Here is a 19,036-nt window from a genome sequence, read left to right on the forward strand (position 1 = left end):
TGGAAGATGATGAAAATTTTAAGCTCTCTTTTTAGACATGATTAGAGCCAAGTTTTAGAATTATTGCTGTTAAAGACAATGACGATGATGGCAATTGAAGATGAACTGATATGAGGGCAGCTTAAAACACAGAGATTAATTAACTATTGCTATTGTTTAGGAAGAGCCAGAAAAGACCTTAAAACATGACAGTAGCATTGGTCTTAGAGAAGGATGGGAAAAGTTTGAGCAGTTAGAAAAAGAAGTGCAGGCATTCTTTGCGGGAAATAACATGAGCAAGCAATTTACTTGGATTCTCTGGTATTTGATAGACGTTTGAAAGGCTTGTGTGGAGAACCAGAGTTATGGAACAGTTAGTGACTAGTTTGAAAATATTGGTGAAGTCAGTGGAAAGGCTATAAAATAAAATAAGATTTCATTCTCTCAACATTAAAATTATAAATTTTATTATAACATATGCACTTATCATTTTAATTATACAATCCAATGGCATTTAATATATACAAAATGTTGTGCAAACAGCAACACCATTCCTCTTCATAATAACTCTTATCATCCCAAACTGAAATGCTATCTCCAATGAAAAATAACTGATGTCTTTTTCTCCCTGCCTCCTTTTTCATGTCTCATTCTTGGGAGCCACCTTTCTATTTTTCTCTCTCACTACAATAACTCTAGAAACCTCATGTAAGTAAAATCATGAATGTTTGTACTTCTGTTTCTGGCTTATTTCACTTATCTAAATCACTTAACACCGGTTATTCAGTAGCTGGATTCTAATTTTCATTCTACTCTAGATTCTATATTTTAGAATAAATGTCTAGCTTTGTACTTGATTTTTTTTTTTTCACTTAATGTTTAAGGGCATTTCATTCTAGGAAATTATAAACTCAGAGTTCATAAGGACAATTTCGTCTACTACTGGGTCTCCCATACAGAACTTTATTGGTCTATTAAGTGTCTTCAGTTTGTGAATACTTTCATTTCAATTACAGTTCATGAATTTTAGACCCTTTGCAAAGTTCCATTTAGTCTTAACGGGAGCATAAAATAAATAGAACTCAGGAATCAAACTTGAAGGGAAATTTACTTTCTGGGGATGTGATATGAAAGCTCTCTTTTTTGATACAAGGTAATTTCTCTTGAGATAGAGAAATCCGCTCTACTTTAAAACGGAACACCCCACGGCTTATCTTTTCCACGGCTTATCTTTCAGGTGGTTGGAAAGTATCCGAGAGCTGTCAAAGTTACTTCAAGTTTTGTCTTGGGGGCATCCCTAGGTCATTAGGGTTTTGTCTGTAAGTCGAGTAATTTTGGAGAGGACACTAATCCTTTGGAGAGTTAGTGGTTTAGCTTAGGCTAGCCCGTGTTTTCCAATCTTGTCCACACCACACAGTATAAGGTTTTGGTAGGCTACTAAGGTAAACATGCGCAGCAGACCGCTCTCAAGGGGCTCTCCATCCCGCTTATTCTTTCCAGTTGACACGCGACAGCCCTCACACCGAGGGTGAGCTGAAGGTCTCGCAGATTCTGCCTTTCGGATCTCGTAATCAGGTTTTGTCTTTAGCCTTTAAGAGAGCCACAAGGTAAAACGGAACCAGGCACGCAAACCACGCAGACACGCACAAACCAAACCATCCTACTTGTCCAGTGCGCACTCCGCCGAATTTACGTCTCTTCCCGGCAGTCTCCGGGAGTCACCGCGAGACTTCATTAATTCTCGCGAGATTTATCGGCAGCCATCTTCTTGGGGGTGCTGGGAGCCGGGAAGACCCCCCGAATCGTTCCCATTGAGCTGCCCTTCGTCTTCGCTTTCTTTACTTTTGCCTCTTGCGTTGCCAACAAGCACCTAGTCCCGAAGCTGAGAGGAAGCCCGGGTCTAAGCGCGTTTCGCGCTCCCGGTTCGGGAAGACTCGCTGGGGAGTAGGGAAGGGGGAGGGCCCGGGCAAACCGTTGCTGCCTCAGCCCAGGCCGGGGTCCGGGAAGGGGGAGCTCCTAGCACCCCGAGGACTCGCGGCCTGCGGCGATCCTCCGCGGAGCTGTTCGCCGATCGGGGCTCGCGGGAACCTGCCACCGGCGCCTCCCACCGCGGCCCGCGCGGGCGGCGCGCGGAGGAGGGGGCGGGGGCAGCGGCGGCCGTAGCGGCTGCGACCTGGGCGGGCGGAGGAGTGTGACGGGCCTCGGGGCCCCTGTGGATGGTTTCTAAAATGATCATTGAAAACTTCGAGGCACTCAAGTCCTGGCTCAGCAAGACTCTCGAACCCATGTGAGTATCCGGGGGATATCTCCTTGCAGGGATAGCTGTGGTGGATAGGCAGACACTTAGATCTGTGGTGTTTCCCCAAAGTGCCTGCGGTGGAGGCCAAAACGGTGATCAGAGGTCCCAGGGCTGTTTTCTCCTCTGCCACTCTCGCGTCCAGGTCCAAGTATAACGCCGAGAGCCTGAGCTGAGCTTTATTTTATCAGGGAGCTGAATTTTGAACCGGTGTGTCTCTCGTTTTCCCGTTATGTGTAGACCGACCTCAGCCTCCTCGCACACACGTTTTCTGAGGGCCTCAAAATCCGTTTCTTTTTCTTTTAGTGAATTCGAGCATAATCTCCTGTCCTAAGACTCTTTCACTTTTTAAAAAACGAAATGGGTGGCCTCTATTAGACATTAGGACAGTTCTAGTTAAATATCTCATGTTTCACTTAAATACAATCACTAAAAGAAAGGCCACGTCTCCCATGTGCTGTCTGGCTCATCTGCACCACTTCTCTTAACTGATTGAAGATGTAACAGGTGCTAGGATTCCCAGTAAAATTCCCTTTTCCCGCCTACACGTTCGTTCACTTGGAGAGGTGGGAGAAAATTCAGTCTCCATCCATCTGGAATATTAGTTTTAAGTGGAATGCTGTAAGTGGCCTGGGCTTACGGGTGAGTTTAGAGTTCCGAAATGTCTTCTGTTGGAAATTTTAAGGAGTGTTTTAAACACTTACCTGTTAATACAAAATAAATCATGGACTGAGTGCTTTATCGGATTTGGTTGGTTTACAGTCAGCAATTAAAATACAAAGGGGAAATTTAAGACATTTATTAAGCTCCTGTTATGAACTGTGAGAGGCTTTGGGAACAGAGCTTTTTAAGTTTCAAAGCTACAGGATGTAATAAACAAGTGAATAGGTCCATTTCAGATATTGATAGTATCAATAGTGTTATGACCATTGTAATCATAGAGGATCATGTAAAAGAGTGATTAGAATTGGGGCTACTTCACATAGGATGGTCAGACAGAAGGCCTTTGAATAGGTCACATTTTAGCAACATTTAAAGAGGGGAAGGAACCATCTGTGTGAAAGTCTGAGCAAGGACCATTCTTTGCAGAATGGAGAGCAGATGCAAAGGCCCAGCCAGTAGCAGACATGATCCTGTTGTGTTCCAAGGAAGAGAAAGGCCATTGTGGCTGTAAGGTATTTTGTGATGGGGAAGTGGAAAGACATGAAGTTGGAGAAGTAGCAGGGCCAAGTCATATAGAATTTTTTAGTCCATGATGAGGAATCAGGATTTTATTTAAAGTGTAATACAAAGATATTAGAAGATATAAAGCAGGCAAGGACTAATTTAATTCTGCCTGCTTTGTTTAAAGGAGATTAAGGGGGAAAGAATGAGATGAAGGAACCTATTCTGACGGAGATGTGGTTGTTTGCATTAGATAGTGGAGACAGAAAGAACCAAATATATTTCTTAAGTAGATCTAATAGAATGTGCTGATAGATTGGCTATGGGAGATGAGGAAAAGGGAAATCAAGGATGATGCCAAAGAAGTTAGTCTAAGCAACTATAGTAGGCTGAAAGAGAACAGGTTAGGGGAGGAGGGAAAAGTGATTGGCTTTGATTATTAAGTATGAGGTATTGTACACCTAAATGAGATGTCAATTAGGAAGTTGGATATATGATTCTAGAACTCAGGTCAGCACTAGAGAAATTTGTAGTCATGCAGGTGATATATAAAGTCATAGTATTGTGGGAGATGTCCTAGGAAGCGTGCTTAGGGAAGAGGGGAGGCCTAGAACTGAGGTAGAAAAACTGGGCTGTATGTTAACTAAAGAAAGAACAAATGTGTGACAGAAGAGAATCATTAACTTGATAGAAAACTGCAGAGTGGATGAAAAAAGATAGAGGCAGATAAGTGGCCCTTAGATCTGAGGTGGAGGTCATTGGTAATCCTGGCAAAGTAGTTTCATTTGAGTGGAATAGTGCAGATGGAAGTTGTATTTCAGGGGGCTGGAATATATAGCCTAGTGATAGACCATGTTCTTAGTGTGTTCAAGGCCCTAGGTTTAATCCCCAGGACCCCAAGAAAACCCCAAATCAACAAAGATAAAAAAATAAAGTAGTTCTATTGCAGTGGAATGAAAAGAGCACAGCATAAGAGTTGAGAGGGAAGAACTCTAGGGCCTAATGGCTTGTACCTCTGCCACTTAACTAGCAGCTGTATCATATTCAATAAGTTAATGCCCGTGTTTCCTCATCTGTAGAATGGGGAGAATAATATATATAAAGAAAATCATAGAACACTGCCTGATATGTGCTTAGCACTTGATAAGAAGTTAAAAGAAAACTTTGGAAAATGTTTTGGGTTGATATAACTTCCATTTTTTTGTAAACATTCAGTTTTTAAATTTGAACAACTGAGTATTCAGTTTCAAATCAGCTGTACTGTCAGTTCCCCTTTTCTTCATTAACCTGAAAGAGATTATTTGTAACTACTTGTGTTGCTGTCTCTTTAGTTCCATTTCTTTTAGATGATGACTTAACTTATCCTAATTCTTTTTAAGACAAGTGGTTTCTAACTTTAGTTTGTTATCCAATGGGGTTTTTTTTTTGGCTTCAGTTTAACATTGTAATTGAAAAACTACACCTGTTTGAGAGAGGAGCATAGGAAAAACCAAGGATAAGATATAACTTGAGATTTATATAGAACTTTTAAGCGACTTATATTAGTATTTTATGGTTTTGGATTTATCACAGATTTTAAATGATTAATTCTGCAAATTTTAATTGAGCACTTGACCTATTACTCAAGTGTTCATTGGTGTGCCAGATATTGGGGAAATATTAGGAAACAAGACACAAAATGACTGTCTTCATATCATTTACCATTTGGAAGGGAAGACAGATGTTGAACAAGAAATTACAAAATTGTGGGGTTTTCTTAAGGTCAAAATATATAAATGCTGTGAAAATACATGGGGAGGTAAGGAAAGGCCTTCCTAGCATACTAACATTTGATCTCAACTTGGAAGGATGAAGAGTAGTTTGCTAGGGTGAAAGAATGGAAACAGAGACCCATGAAAGCATGCCATTCTCAAGGTTTGGGAGAACAGATTGTACAGAAGTCCTAAAAAGAGAAAAAAGGTGTCTTGGAGGGATTCAAAGAAATCGAAAAAAGAGCAAAAGAAGAATAGTAGTAGAGAGTTCCAGAGAGAGGAGCCAGATCACATAGTACTTTGTTGAGTCATGTTAAGAATTTTGGATGTTATTGAAGGATAGAGGGAAGCCAATGAAAGGTTTTAGGGCAGATGAGTTTTCAGATTGATGGAGATGAGGTTGGGTGAATGCCTGGTTGCATTTTTTAGCATGAAATAAAAGTTTGTAAGTCTGTATTTTATTTGGTTATGAGTTTTGTAGTTGGATCAGTGTTTTAAGTTTGTTTTTTAAATTATTGAAAATGTAGATATTAAAATGTCATTTGTTGTCTCAAGCATTTGCTTAGTCATACTTGTTAATAATAATGTAAACCTAGATGTTGGTCTGTCCTCTAACATTCATGTGAAGTCCTTGGACAAAAAATTAAACTCTTTTGTTCTTTTTTGTTTGTTTTTTAAATATAAAAATTTTTCTGCTCTATTTAAAAAATTTTTTTTATAGGCTTACAATCACTAAATGTCCACATTTTAATCATATTATAGACTTTTTAAAAAAATACACCTCAAGATGTAGTAATCAGACTCTTCAGTTTTTCAGAAAACAGCAGGATAGATTTAATGTTGTGCTCAGATTCTGGAGTTTAGTTGGGAAGAATAGAATACCTCCTCTTTTGCTTTTGTGAGATGCTGTGGAGGTAGTATTGTATAGTGGAAAGAGAAAAAGCCTTTTGTCTACATAGATCAATATTCAGATTTCACTTTTGCCATTTATTAGCTGAGTGCTAGGCAAATTAACTTGTCCTTTCTTTTTGAATATAATAGGGAGAATTATACTGGTTTCTGTCTGTAATTGCAAGGATTTAGTGAGACATATATTAAAGAACCTAGCTTTTCCCTCTTTCTTACATACTGGTTGATTAAACACTAATAGGTTACACTACTATTGTTATTGTTTGTATTGTCTTTCCTAATACTGCTGCCACTACCATCTTGACATTTGCATGCATTTTTAAATGTTTTGTATTCCAGGTTTTATTAGACATTGTTACCTGTGTTTTGCAGAAGATGACACTGAGGCACTGAAGCACAGTTGATACTTCTTCACAGTGGTTTGAACTCAAGCTTTTTAACTCTAGAGCCATGACTATTCTTAATTTACTACTACACAATAGTGGGTTTTTTTTTTTCAATTTCTATATGTACTTTTTTACTTTTCTATTTTCCTAGTAACTTTATTGAAAAAGAAAAAATTCTAAAGTATAGTGGTTATTGATCCTTAGCAGAGATTAATCATGAAACTTCCTTGGAGTTTTTGTGGTGTTTTCCCCATTATCCACAATTATTACTATGAAGTATACCTTTCTCACCACATTAAAGTTTATTTTGTTCCTAACTTAGAGGAATAAGTGTTCTTTGGAGTTTGCAAAATGATCTTTTTCCTTCTGAAATTTTGATCACGTTGACCTCTTTTTATCTTTCCCTTTCTACTGGCTCTTTTTGGCCAAGTGAGTCAGTTTTCTATTCCATAAAGAAGAAAGACTCAACAAGAGTAGTAGCAAAAATAAAATTGTATTTTTCTTCTAGTCACTTTTTTGCTGGCTTCATTTTCCTTTCACTGTTAAATTGTGAAATCCAATACTTTTTGCTTATTTGCCCTATTTCTTAATCCCTTGTAATATAATTTCTTACCATGCATATTCAGCCAAAACTGCTTACCTCAGTGTTATCAATGAATTTTTGTTTACCAAATGTAAAGACTAAAGTTTTAGGGGTTAGGGTGGTAGCTCAGTGGTAGAGTGCTTGCCTTACACATGTGAGGCACTGGGTTTAATCCTCAGTACCACATAAAAATAAACAAATAAAAAGGCATGCCTTCTATCTACAACTACAAAAAAAGACTGAAGTTTTTATATTCTTTGACCTATGTGTGTAACATCAGACAATGTTAATGATGATTTGAGGTACTGAGTATTGAATGTAGGGTTTTGTGTCTGAGGTATACCTGCAGCCCTTTGATGGTGCCTTTTTAACTTCGTATTTAACTTCCTATTTGCTTGGATCCCTGATACTTTGGCTCTCTTTCTTTTGAATTAGTCTTATGGACTTTAATTTCTTTTCTTGACTCTGAATTGTATTTTTCAAAGTCATTACATTGATTTTTTTTCTTCTCATGTAATCATTTTTACTCTTGATGTCTTACTCATTTCTGCTGTGGTTTGAGTGTTTTGTCCCCTCCAAAACTCATGTTCAAATTTTAATGGTTCATATAGCACATAAACATGTGGGACTTTTTATTTTTTTGGGGGGGGTGTCAGAAATTAAACCCAGAGGTGTTTCATTGAGCCACATCCCCAGCCTTTTTTTATATTTTATTTAGAGACATGGTCTCACTGAGTTTCTTAGGGCCTTGCTAAGCTGCTGAGGCTAGCTTTGAACTTGTGATCCTCCTGCCTCAGCCTCCCGAGCTGCTGGGATTACAGGTGTGTGCCACCCAATTAGGACCTTTTAAGAGGTGATTAGGCCATAAAGACTGTCTTCATGGGTAGGATTAATGCCTTTATAACCCCCTTTTGCTTCTTTGCCATTCTGTGAGGAACAGTGTGTTCCTTTCTTCTAGGCTCTGCCTTGGGATCAGAATTGCCAAGCCTTCTAATGCCCTTATTTTTGACTTCACAGCATCCAGAACAGGGAGCTAAAAAGTCTGTGTTCATTAAACATTACCCTGTCTGGAATATTTTATTATTGCAGCCAGATGGACTAAGATAATTGCTATAGATGGTTTCTGTTTAATAATCTGCCATTGGTGCTTAAGATCCAAAGAATGATTAAAGACTCCCTTCCTGAGCATAAATATACTTAAACATTTTCTTCAAATTTCAGAGCTTGTTAATGGACTCCACGTGAGAACTTCTGTGGGCATTTATTTTTCACATAAATGTTTACTAAACTACTTCTCAAAACTTTAAGCTCTTATTTCCAATTGCCTGCATCTGTCACCTGAACATTCAGTTACATTTCTGAAAAGAAATATTCTCTAGGTTCACTTCATTTCATTTCATTTCTGCAGATTATCCAGGCTTGAAATTTTACATTTTGGCATCTCTTCCCTCCATTTCTTGTACCCCTACTTAATCATCAGGTCCTATCTCATTCTTTTAACAATTCTTAGTGACATTGCTTAATAGGAAGCTCATATTCCTTTTGTCTACCAGCACAATTTGTTTTCTAACAAAATCTTCCTGTCTTTGGTCTTTCTCCCTTCCAGTTCTTTTGATGTGGATACCCAACCTTTTTTATTTTATTTATTTTGGTAGAAGGGTTTAACCCAGGGATGTTTTATCATTGAACTACATTCCACAGTTCTTTTTTTTTTTTTTCTGGAGACAGTCTCGCCAGCTTGCTGAGGCCGGCCTAGAACTTGTGATCCTCCTATCTCAGCTTCCCAAGTTGCTTGGATTTTGGGCATATATCACAGCATCTGGCTCCAACCTTTTTAATATCCTTTTGTTTAATCCAGATTTTCAGCATTTCTAGATAATAAATTGCATTCTTTTTAGCTTGGCTTACAGAATCTAATGATCTGCTTAAATTATCTTTCTACTTATATTCCTACTTTTTTTTTTCTTCTCATGTAATCATTTTTACTCTTGATGGAACTCAGCTTCCATTCTCTGTCACGTTGAATTTTGCTTCAGAGAAATACTTATATGAGCAGTTTGCAGATTAAATATTCTGTGGACCTATTTCTCTATTTTTACTTCATAGTACCTTCAAGAGGAGAAGATGTTTAAGCTTAAAGTTATTCAGGTAACTTAGTTTTTGTGGGGGGAAGACATTGAAGAATATTAATATCTACTCAGTAAAGTATTATTACATGGTACAATGTTCAGGATTGCTGCTTTCATAGAGCTGCACAAAAAAAAGAGTTGCTTTCAGTAATGTTAATCTGATAAATTTTACAGTTGGTAGAAGAGTTAATATTTTGCAATTAATTATTGGCCAAAATGCTTTTTATTACCCATTCATCCCCTTAACTTTTGATAAGTTGAATCTTATGACCACATTTTACTGCTACATTCTTATTTGACTTTTCACTGTGAGTTCCTGACTAATTAAATTTAAATTTAGCATTTTTTTTTGTTTCAGCATTTTTATAGTGCTTCTCAAAATCATTTTATATGTATAAATCAAGAGACAGTGATAGTATTATTAGTAAAGTGGAAAGTAAGATATTCTCATGTGTGATGTGAACATACTGAGAATGACATAACTCAAGCTTGAGAAAAATGACTTCCAGGAATATTTTTTTTCTTCATCATACTTTCTTTATCCCCAAGAAAAGGGAATGAATAAAAGAAACAAGATACAGTAAACCCTTCCTACTAGGTTTATTACTCTCTTACTACCTTATTTATGTAAGAAAATGCCTTTCACTTTACAAACTGTTAAATGCCTTTTTTTTTGGGGGGGGGGGTGGTACCGGGGATTGAACTCAAGGGCACTTGACCACTGAACCACATCCCCAGATGTATTTTTCTTTCTTTCTTTTTTTTTTTTTTTTTTTAGTTGCAGATAGGTACGAAACCATTTATTTATTTATTTATGTTTATTTTTTTAGATGCATGGACCTTTATTTTATTCATTTATTTTTATGTGGTGTTTAGGATCAAACCTAGTGCCTCACACTTGCTAGGCAAGCGCTCTACCACTGAGCTACAATGCCTGGCCCCAGCCCTATTTTGTATTTTATTTAGAGACAGGGTCTCACTGAGTTGCTTAGCACTTCACTTTGAACTTGTGAACCTCCAGCCTCAGCCTCCCAAACTGCTGGGATTACAGGCATATGTCACTGCGCCCGGCTAGAAGCTTATTTTTAATTTAGGATTATATTTAGTGTCTTTGGTTTGTGTAAGTAGTGGGGTGTTTGAGATCTGTTACTTACGATTCTTTCTGAGAAATTTTACCAATATACGGGCAAATTTTATCCTTTTCTGTGTCGAGGTCTTACAAATCTTTTGTTTTTTTTTCCTCCCTGGCACATATTCTGCAAGTGGTATATTACCAGATTGAGGAAATTCTCTTTTAACTGCTGTTTTTGTCATGTAAGGGTATTGAATATGTTAAATTATTATTATTTTTTTTTTTGCATCTGTTAAAATGAGCATATTGTGTTTTTTCCCTTTTATCTGTTAGAGTGGTATATTTACATGGGTTGACTTTTAGATGTTAATCTAGCCTTGCATTTACTGTGATAAAAAATCCTCCTGATTATGGTGTATTATTTTTAAAAAAACAATTGCTGGATTTGATTTGCTAATACTAAAAAAAAGTGGAGAATCATTCTGTCCTATTTTTCTGAAAAATTTTACAATTATTATTATTTTTTTCTTAGTTATATGTGTTCTTCACCAGTGAAGCCATCTAGGACTGAAGTTTTTTGGTTTTGGGAAGGTTGGTTGATTACACAAAATCAGTCTTTAATAGGTATTCTGTGTCTTTATGTGTCATTTTCAAGAATTTTTCTGTTTAGCAGTTAAAACTATTAACAAAGTTGTTTACATTGTAGTCATTCATTTCATGACTATAGGATTTACTGTGTTTTACTTTTTTTGTTGATAATTTTGTTCTTTTATTTTCTTCAATTTTTCTAATAGTTTGTCAATTTTCTTCATTCTAAAGAATGTTGTTAGGTTTTTTTGTTGTTTCCTTTTTCTCTTTCACATTTTTATTTTTGTTTCTTTTTTATTTATTTTATGTTTAGTTTATTGTCTTATTTCCCTCTTATGGGGGAACCTTGGTCACCAGTTTTTCACTTCTCAGCTGTTTTATAATATTGTCCATTGCCTCTGTCTTCTGTTGTTTGTGGTGAGAAGCAGACTTGTCATTTAAACCTTGTTCATCTGTGTAATGTATCTATTTTTCCCCCTTTGGCTGCTTTTAAGATTTAGTTTGTTTTATTTGTCAGCAGTTTGACTGTGGTGGCTCAGGAGAGAGAGAGAGAGAGAGAGAGAGAGAGAGTGTGTGTGTGTGTGTGTGTGTGTGTGTGTGTGTGTGTTTTCTTTCTGGGTTTGCTAATTTGGATCTGTTTTGGTGTCCTTAATCAGTTTTCATCAGTTCTTGGTCATATGTCTTCAAACTTTTTTCTGCCTCATTTTTCTTTCCTCTTTTTCTGAGATTTCAGTCAGTTACTTGTGTGGTAGATTCTTTGATATTGTCCTATAGATCTCAAAACTATGTTCTTAGGTGATCTCTTGTAGTTCTTCTTTACTACTCCTAGAACTACTGCAGAAGTTTTAGTTGGTAAGTGCTGATGAGTGGTTGTAGATGTAGTGATTGTGACTTAGGGATGTGGGGATTCTGGTCTATCTTAATAGCCAATATGTATGTGACTTAAAAATAATTTAAAGTTTGGTTGATACCTCCATGTGTGGCAGATTTTTCTTGACTTTTTATCAGGAATGAAAAAAAAAAAAACGTGGTTTGGGGTTTTCTTTTCTCTAATGCAAGATTTGTTGCTTTCTAGAGTTTAGTTCATTTGTTAGGTGTATGTGTGTGTCCTCTCAGCTCTTGAGGCTTTAAAAAATATTGTAGTTTCCCATCTTAAGTGACTTGTTTTTGTAGTTAGGGTGAGGGGAATGGTGTCTTTTGATTTTTCTGCATCCATCCACAAGTGGAAAGTCTACTGTAGTTTTAATGTGCATTTGTTTTATGAATTATGTTGGGAGACATTTTTAATTGCTTCATCTATCTGTATGTTTTTTTTCATGTCAGTTCCTCCTACTCTATTTTTTTCTGTTACATTGTTGCTTTCCTAAAATTTTTATTTGTAGGGATTTTCATATATTAGATAAATTACTATATGGATTGCAACTTCTCTTCCCCATATTGACATTTATGTTGATTCTGCTTACAGTAATTTTTCTTTCTTTCCTTTTGGAGATGAAGTCGCACTCTGTTGCCCAGGCTGGCCTCAAACTCCTGGGCTGAGGCAACTTTTCTGTTCTTGTCTCTCAAGTAGCTGGGACTAAAAGTATGTACTACCATGCCTGGCTTGGAAATTGTTTTAATATAGAGAGTGGAGTTATTTCATGGAGTCTGGATTTGTTTATAAGCTACACAAAACCTTTCCTATTCTGAGATGAGGATATTGATGATGGTGGTAATGTATTGATAGCTATCATTAATCGTGCTTACCAGGTTGCCCATGTACCGATTGATTTATCACAGTGAATGAACTTTAATAAATGATAGGCATACTACACACATACTGAGCCAGAGATTAAATAGTCTTTCAGAGAGTCCTAGTGGTATCATCCATGTGCTTTATAGTCTTTAAATTTTTTTGATACTGAGGATTGAACACAGGAGTGCTTAACCACTGAGCCACATTCCCAACCCTTTTTTATTTTTTGTTTCGCAATCTTGATAAATTGTTTAGGGCTTAGTTGAGTTGCTGAGGCTGGCTTTGAACTTGTCATTCTCCTGCCTCAGCCTCCCAAGGTGCTGGGATTACAGTCATGCATCATCACCCCTGACAGTGCTCTTATTTTTAGTACCTCAGTCTTCTACCCACCTGAAATATATTTAAAAGAGGCGTGTAGGAAGTATGGATCCAGCTCTCTTATTATATTCACATGTGTACAAATTTATCCTTATACAATTAACTGCATAATATATGTGTTTTCCTAATGATTTGGGAGACTACCTTAATTCTATAATAAATTTTTATGTACATTTGGGTTTTTTCTAACTTTCTATATGTGTTATTGATCTATGTCTATTATACCACACTTTTATTTTGGGGGGATTTATAATTCCCTGTAAGATTAGTTCCCTGTTAATAATACTCATTTTCAGAATTTTCTGCCTATTTTTGCTTAACCCGCTCCCCCCACAGGATTATAGTATATGAGAAGTCAAATGTATAAGAAACATGTTTTGAATCTTACAGTGATACACCCATTGCTTAGATTCTGCCATTAACATTTTAGTGTACATGTCACTGTGTCCTTTTTGATTCATTTAAAAGTAAATTGTAGACATCAGTGCTCTTTACCCCAAAGATGTATATCATTACAGTTCAGTATTGGTTTAGTTTTCTTTTTAAATTTTAGAGTTTATGTACAATCAAATATACAGATAGATATTAAGTGTACCATTTAATGAATTCAACAAATGCATCCATTGTTGTAACCCAGTCTCCCATCAAGGTAAAGAACATTGACATCACCCTGAAAAGTTTTCATCATTCTCCTTCTTGTGACCACACCTGTCACTAGAAGAAAGCACTATTCTGATTTTTTTTTTGCCATTATATATTAGTATTGCCTGAAAACACTATTCTGATTTTTTTGCCACTATATATTAGTATTGCCTGTTTTAGAACTTCTTACATATGGAATCATTGAGTATGTATTCTTTTGTGTAAGATTTCTTTTAAAAATAATGTTTAAAAGGTTTATACTGTTGCAAATACTTTGTTTTATTTTATTGTTGAGTAGTATTTCATTGTTAGAGTAATGTATAATTATTATAATAATGTCAGTACTATTTTTAGTTCAGATTAACACAGTTTCTTGTTAAATCTTTTACTTGATAATAATACATGCTTACTTTAATTAAAATAGTATAAAAATATAAACTAAAAGTGAGTCTTATGTCCCTTTTCTTATTCTCACATATACTCATAAACTTGTAAAACTTAACACACACTTATTACATATTTATGTAAGTAGATAATTTTAAAAAAATTTATTAGCTCATATTATGCCCATGCTACTGCAACTAATATTCCAGGTAACACTGCATATCCTGCCATAGGGGTATATTATTAAGTAGAATCCTATTCTTTCCAGTGTCTCCATAGTGTTACATTTAGTGAACATATGCAATTTGTTTGAATAGTGTTGTATTTACAGTATGACCTGTGACCAGTCTTAGTCCATTTCTGTTGCTGCAACTCAGTAACACAAATTGGGTAATTTATAAAGAAAATAAATTTATTTCTCACAGTTCCAGAGACTGTAAAGTCTCAGGTTGAGGGACCATATCCGGTGAGAGCCTTCTTTCTTCTTCTTTCTGATGAGTACTGTCTAAAGTCTCAAGGCAGTTGGTATGGAGCAGCACATAGCAAGTCCGAATAGGCTCATTAATGCAATCATTAGATTAGAAAAGGTAGCAAATATAGCAGAAGGGCTTGAAATGTCTTTTTCTTTTGGACTTTTAGTATAACATGTAGTTTTTATGTTTAAAATGCCTGAAATTTAGTGTCATTGTGTGGACATACTACACTTTGTATAATTATTTTGTTCCTGTCATTTAGGTTGTTTTCCTATTTTTTGACTCTATAAATATACATCTTCCTCTGTATTTTTCCATGTGTGTATACACTTTGTTCTCATTAGTAGGAATTGATTGCCAGAAATCATCTAATATTGTTGGAGGGTTTTTTTAGGATTAAGAACTGGATGTTTGGCTGGGTGAGGTGGCTCAGGCCTATAATTCCAGCTGTTTGGGAGGCCGAAGACAGTAGGATCACAAGTTCAACCCAACCTGGGCAACTTAACTAGACCTGTCTCAAAATAAAAAATAAAAAAGACTGGGGATGTGTAACTCAGTGGTAGAGTGCCCTGGACTCAACCCTAAGCACCACAAAAAGAGGGGGAAATGGATGTTTGGAAGCTTGGCCAGGTATTTTCTTGTTTCTTTAAACCTATTAGTCCAGATAAACTTACTTAATCATGTCCCGTATTGCATTTTTAACCCCTCCCCATGGTTTTAAAGAGCTATTTTTAAAAAGTGACTGGACATAATGTAATGAATGTGTCATTATAAACTCTAGACTATTTTTGAGTTTTTTGTAGTTTTTTGAATTCTGATATCCTATAGTCTCTATTGCTATACATACATTCTTCAGTTATTTATTTTCCATTGCTTGTTGGAAGTTTAAAAGTTGATATAAAAATTATGAAATTTAAATGAAGTCAGTTGTTGTAAATAAAAATTTGTGTGACTGTAAATTTCACATAAACATTGATATGCAGTTCAGGAGGTCATTTATTTGTTGTTCCTTGTATGAGTTTAAAAGATAACAGGTACTTCATGGCCTGCTATCACTTATGACTTTATGGGGAATATTTAAAATTGTCAGCATGACTGCTATACTTTGAATCTCGAAAGTTCCCCAAAAGGCCGTGTGTTAAAGCTGTGGTCCTCAGACTTAGTGTTATTGAGAGGTCCTCCTGGTAGATTTTTAGGTCATTGAAGGTGCTGTGTTTTCTTGAAGGAGATAGTGGAACCCCATCCACTTCCTCACTCTTGTTCACTTCCTAGCCATGAAATGAATACTTTTGTTCTGCTTCCAGCTTCCAACATGATGTGCTGCCATAGGCCCAAACCTCTAAAATTAAGCTAAAACAAAACTGTTTGTAGTTGATTATCTCAGGTATTTGATTTAGCAATGGAAAACTGACCTTTTAATGCTTATATTATGTTCTTTCATGATCTCAAGTACTTAAGTTACCATTTTAAATAGTTTAATTCCATAATAGCATATTGATTGGAAGAAGTAGATCTGATTTTGAAAACTGCTGCATAAAATTATTACTAGTATGTAAAGAGGTGTGTGTGTGTGTGTGTGTGTGTGTGTGTGTGTGTTTGGTATTTTTCAGGTTGAATTTTGTTAACTTTTGGGTGCCTCTGATGAGATTAAATAGGTCAAATTGAAATAAAAGTTAAGTTCTTTGAGGATACATGAGGTTTTGAGGAACCACCTGTATTCATTAGGACTAAGAAGAGGCTTCTGAATCCACATAGTCTTTATTGATTTCAGATTAAGAGGAGGTTTTACTGCCATGCTGGAATTTGGATATTTTGGAAAATTGGAGAAGATTAAAGTAGAAGCAACTCGATCAGATATTTTTTCAAGAATGTTGCTTATGGTGTGTAGATAATTTAATTTTAACTTGTATTGTGGAGACAATTTTAGCAAGCAGTTGATCATTCTAGTTTAGGAGTGAATTGTGAAATAACTAAACTTGGACTTTGTAGGTGGTACTTAGTCTAGGTACTTAGCAAGAGAGAAGGTGGTAATCTTGGAAAATATGTGCTAAATGTGCACAGGAGGTTAAGTCTGAGCAGTCAGGATATAGGAAGAAAAGACAACTTGTCAAAGGAAGAGGAACTTGTCAAAATGTTAGAGGCATTTTTATTTACATTTTTGTGTCTGTGACAGATTTATGAATTCATTAGTACACTTATACATTTGTCCTAATTGTGACATCAATTAAGACATGCTTTTTCTGAGTTTTGGTTGCTATGTCTCTACTTCTATATGACCTTTTGTGTAATGTTGGTAATTAGTAGATACTTCTCAATACATTGTGGTTGGTTCTAGGAAAAAAGGCAGACATAGTTACCTAGAATCCCCTTGAGGGGAAACAGACAAACATAAAACAGTTACAATTTAGCAGTGGTAGAAATATGTATAGATCTTTAGGTCTTCAACTTAGGGGAAATATACAAAATGTTTCTATTTAGTAGAATTTAGTTGTTATGTATCCCTCCCAGAGCTTTAAAATTTGCTTGCATATGCTGAGAAAATGGCATCATATGGTTCTTGAAAAAAGACATAAAAGGAAAAATTTCTTTTGCCCCTGAAGATTCTAACAGTATACTGAATTTTAAAGTTCAATTAGCTAAAAGTTATTAGGGATGGGAAGAGCAGAAAACAGAAGAGGTGCATTGATGGGGAAAGCTTAACATTTTACTCCTTGAAATGACCCACTTTTTCAAATGCTGTAGTTTAGTGTTTTTATTTTAAAAATATGTAAACTGAAGCCTGGAGAAGTAAAAATGCTAACCCAGGATTATATACTTAGTGAATAAGTAGAATTAATGCCAGATTAGAAATTTAAAAATCCCAGGTATTTTGGGATTCAGTCTATCCTTTTCTTTTCTTCTTAAACAATACCAGACTTCTTCAAAGAAAGGCCAACAATATGGCTTAGGACTAAGTGGGTGAGCTCGAAAGCAAATATATTACTTAAAATGCAGCCAGAATTTAAAATAAAGCATATTCTTAGAAGTAAGTATAGACATTTTATAACTTTAAAATTTTTATTGTAATTTATTCTTCAGTAATTCTTGAACCTGTGTTATTATGTTTACCAGGTTAATGTCTTCTTGCTGGGCATGGTGGTGCATACTTGTAATCACAGAGACTTGGAAGGTTGAGGCTGGAGGATCTCAAGTTCAAGGCTAGCCTCAGCAACTTTAGTGAGGCCCTGAGCAACTTAGCTAGACCCCGTCTCAAAATAAAAGATAGGACTGGGTATGTAGCTCAGTGGTAAAGTGCCCCCAGGTTCAATCCCCAGTATAAAAAAAGGAAAAAAAAAAGCTTTCCTTGAGCACATTTAAAATTATTTCTAATTTGACAAAACGGCTGTTTCCTCAGATGAAGAAACTAAAGATTAATTACTTAGTCCTGAGATTTCTGAATCAAAAAAGGTCTATAATTACTTTTTTTAAAGGAAAATATTCAGCATCATTATCAGTATTAGAAAATTTTGTTGGCAATATTAAAAAAGACTTAGAAGTGAATGTGTATTAGGTGTAGCCTACCACACAACATTAGCCAGTATGTTGTTTTATTTTTAAATATTTAAGAAATAGATGTTAATGGTTTAACTGACTTGGCCTAGTTTATACAATAGAATGATCATTTATATTTGTAGTCCTTGGTGCTCTTTCTCTTGGAAAATTCTACCTTTGCTTGGTCATGAAAGAAAATATTACTAGTCTTTTATGTCACCTTTTAATAACAGAAGGGATGGATTACCTGAGATCTATTTTGTAACTAGGTAGAATGTAAATAAAATGATGACTATTGGAAACCATACTTTTCCCAGAAAACTCAAATACTTCTTCAACTATGAATTAGAATAAAAAATACCAACAGATATCTAAATGTGGAATTTTGTTGTGTGTTTCCATATTGCCATTCCAATTTTCAAGAGATTTTTGCTGGGTATCATGGCACATGCCTGTAATCCCAGCAGCTCAGGATGCTGAGGCAGGAGGATCGCCAGTTCAAAGCTAGCCTCAGCAACTCAGCGAGACCCTGTCTCTAAATAAAATATATTAAAAAAAAAAAGGCTGGGGCTGTAACTCAGTGGTTAAATGCCCCTAGGTTTAGTCCCCCCCAAAAAGAGAGCTAAGAGAGGTATGATGTTATGCCCACGAGAATATGTGCTTAATTTGCTATTTGGGTTACTGCTCTTTGCAATGAACAGTACAAACTTTTACTTTGATTTTGTGATCTGATTATTGGGTCTTTGAGATTGTGAAGATATTAATTTGTCTTGGAACTAGACAAATGTCTTAATAACTTTTAAAGCAGTGATTCTCGTGTGTGATGTGAGGACTCCTAGGGTTTCCCTAAAACACTTTAACGTCACCCGTGAGGGTCCCATTTTTCTTTCTTTTTTTTTTTTTTTTTAACTATAAATCTGTGTAGGACCAGATTTTCTTCATGTACTTCCAAACAGTGTCACAACAGATGGAATGCAGAAGTATTGGTCTGCCTTCTATTAACAGGACATTTAAAGGTATTTGAACAAAATGTGAA

General features: G+C 35.8%; 1 protein-coding gene across 12 annotated transcripts in view; it reads left to right on the forward strand.

The window, feature by feature from the left end:
- The first annotated feature begins 1,731 nt into the window (after positions 1 to 1,731).
- Positions 1,732 to 19,036, forward strand: part of Rbm26 (RNA binding motif protein 26) — a 78,874-nt gene continuing 61,569 nt past the window's right edge. For all 12 annotated transcript variants that reach the window (XM_071611394.1, XM_071611396.1, XM_071611395.1 and 9 more), the window contains exon 1: positions 1,732 to 2,266. In XM_071611394.1, coding sequence (XP_071467495.1) covers positions 2,196 to 2,266 — 71 coding nt within the window. In that variant the 5' untranslated portion in view covers positions 1,732 to 2,195. The remainder of the gene's footprint in view (positions 2,267 to 19,036) is intronic.

Source organism: Marmota flaviventris, chromosome 4, assembly GCF_047511675.1.
Source record: "Marmota flaviventris isolate mMarFla1 chromosome 4, mMarFla1.hap1, whole genome shotgun sequence".
Classification (NCBI taxonomy): domain Eukaryota; kingdom Metazoa; phylum Chordata; class Mammalia; order Rodentia; family Sciuridae; genus Marmota; species Marmota flaviventris.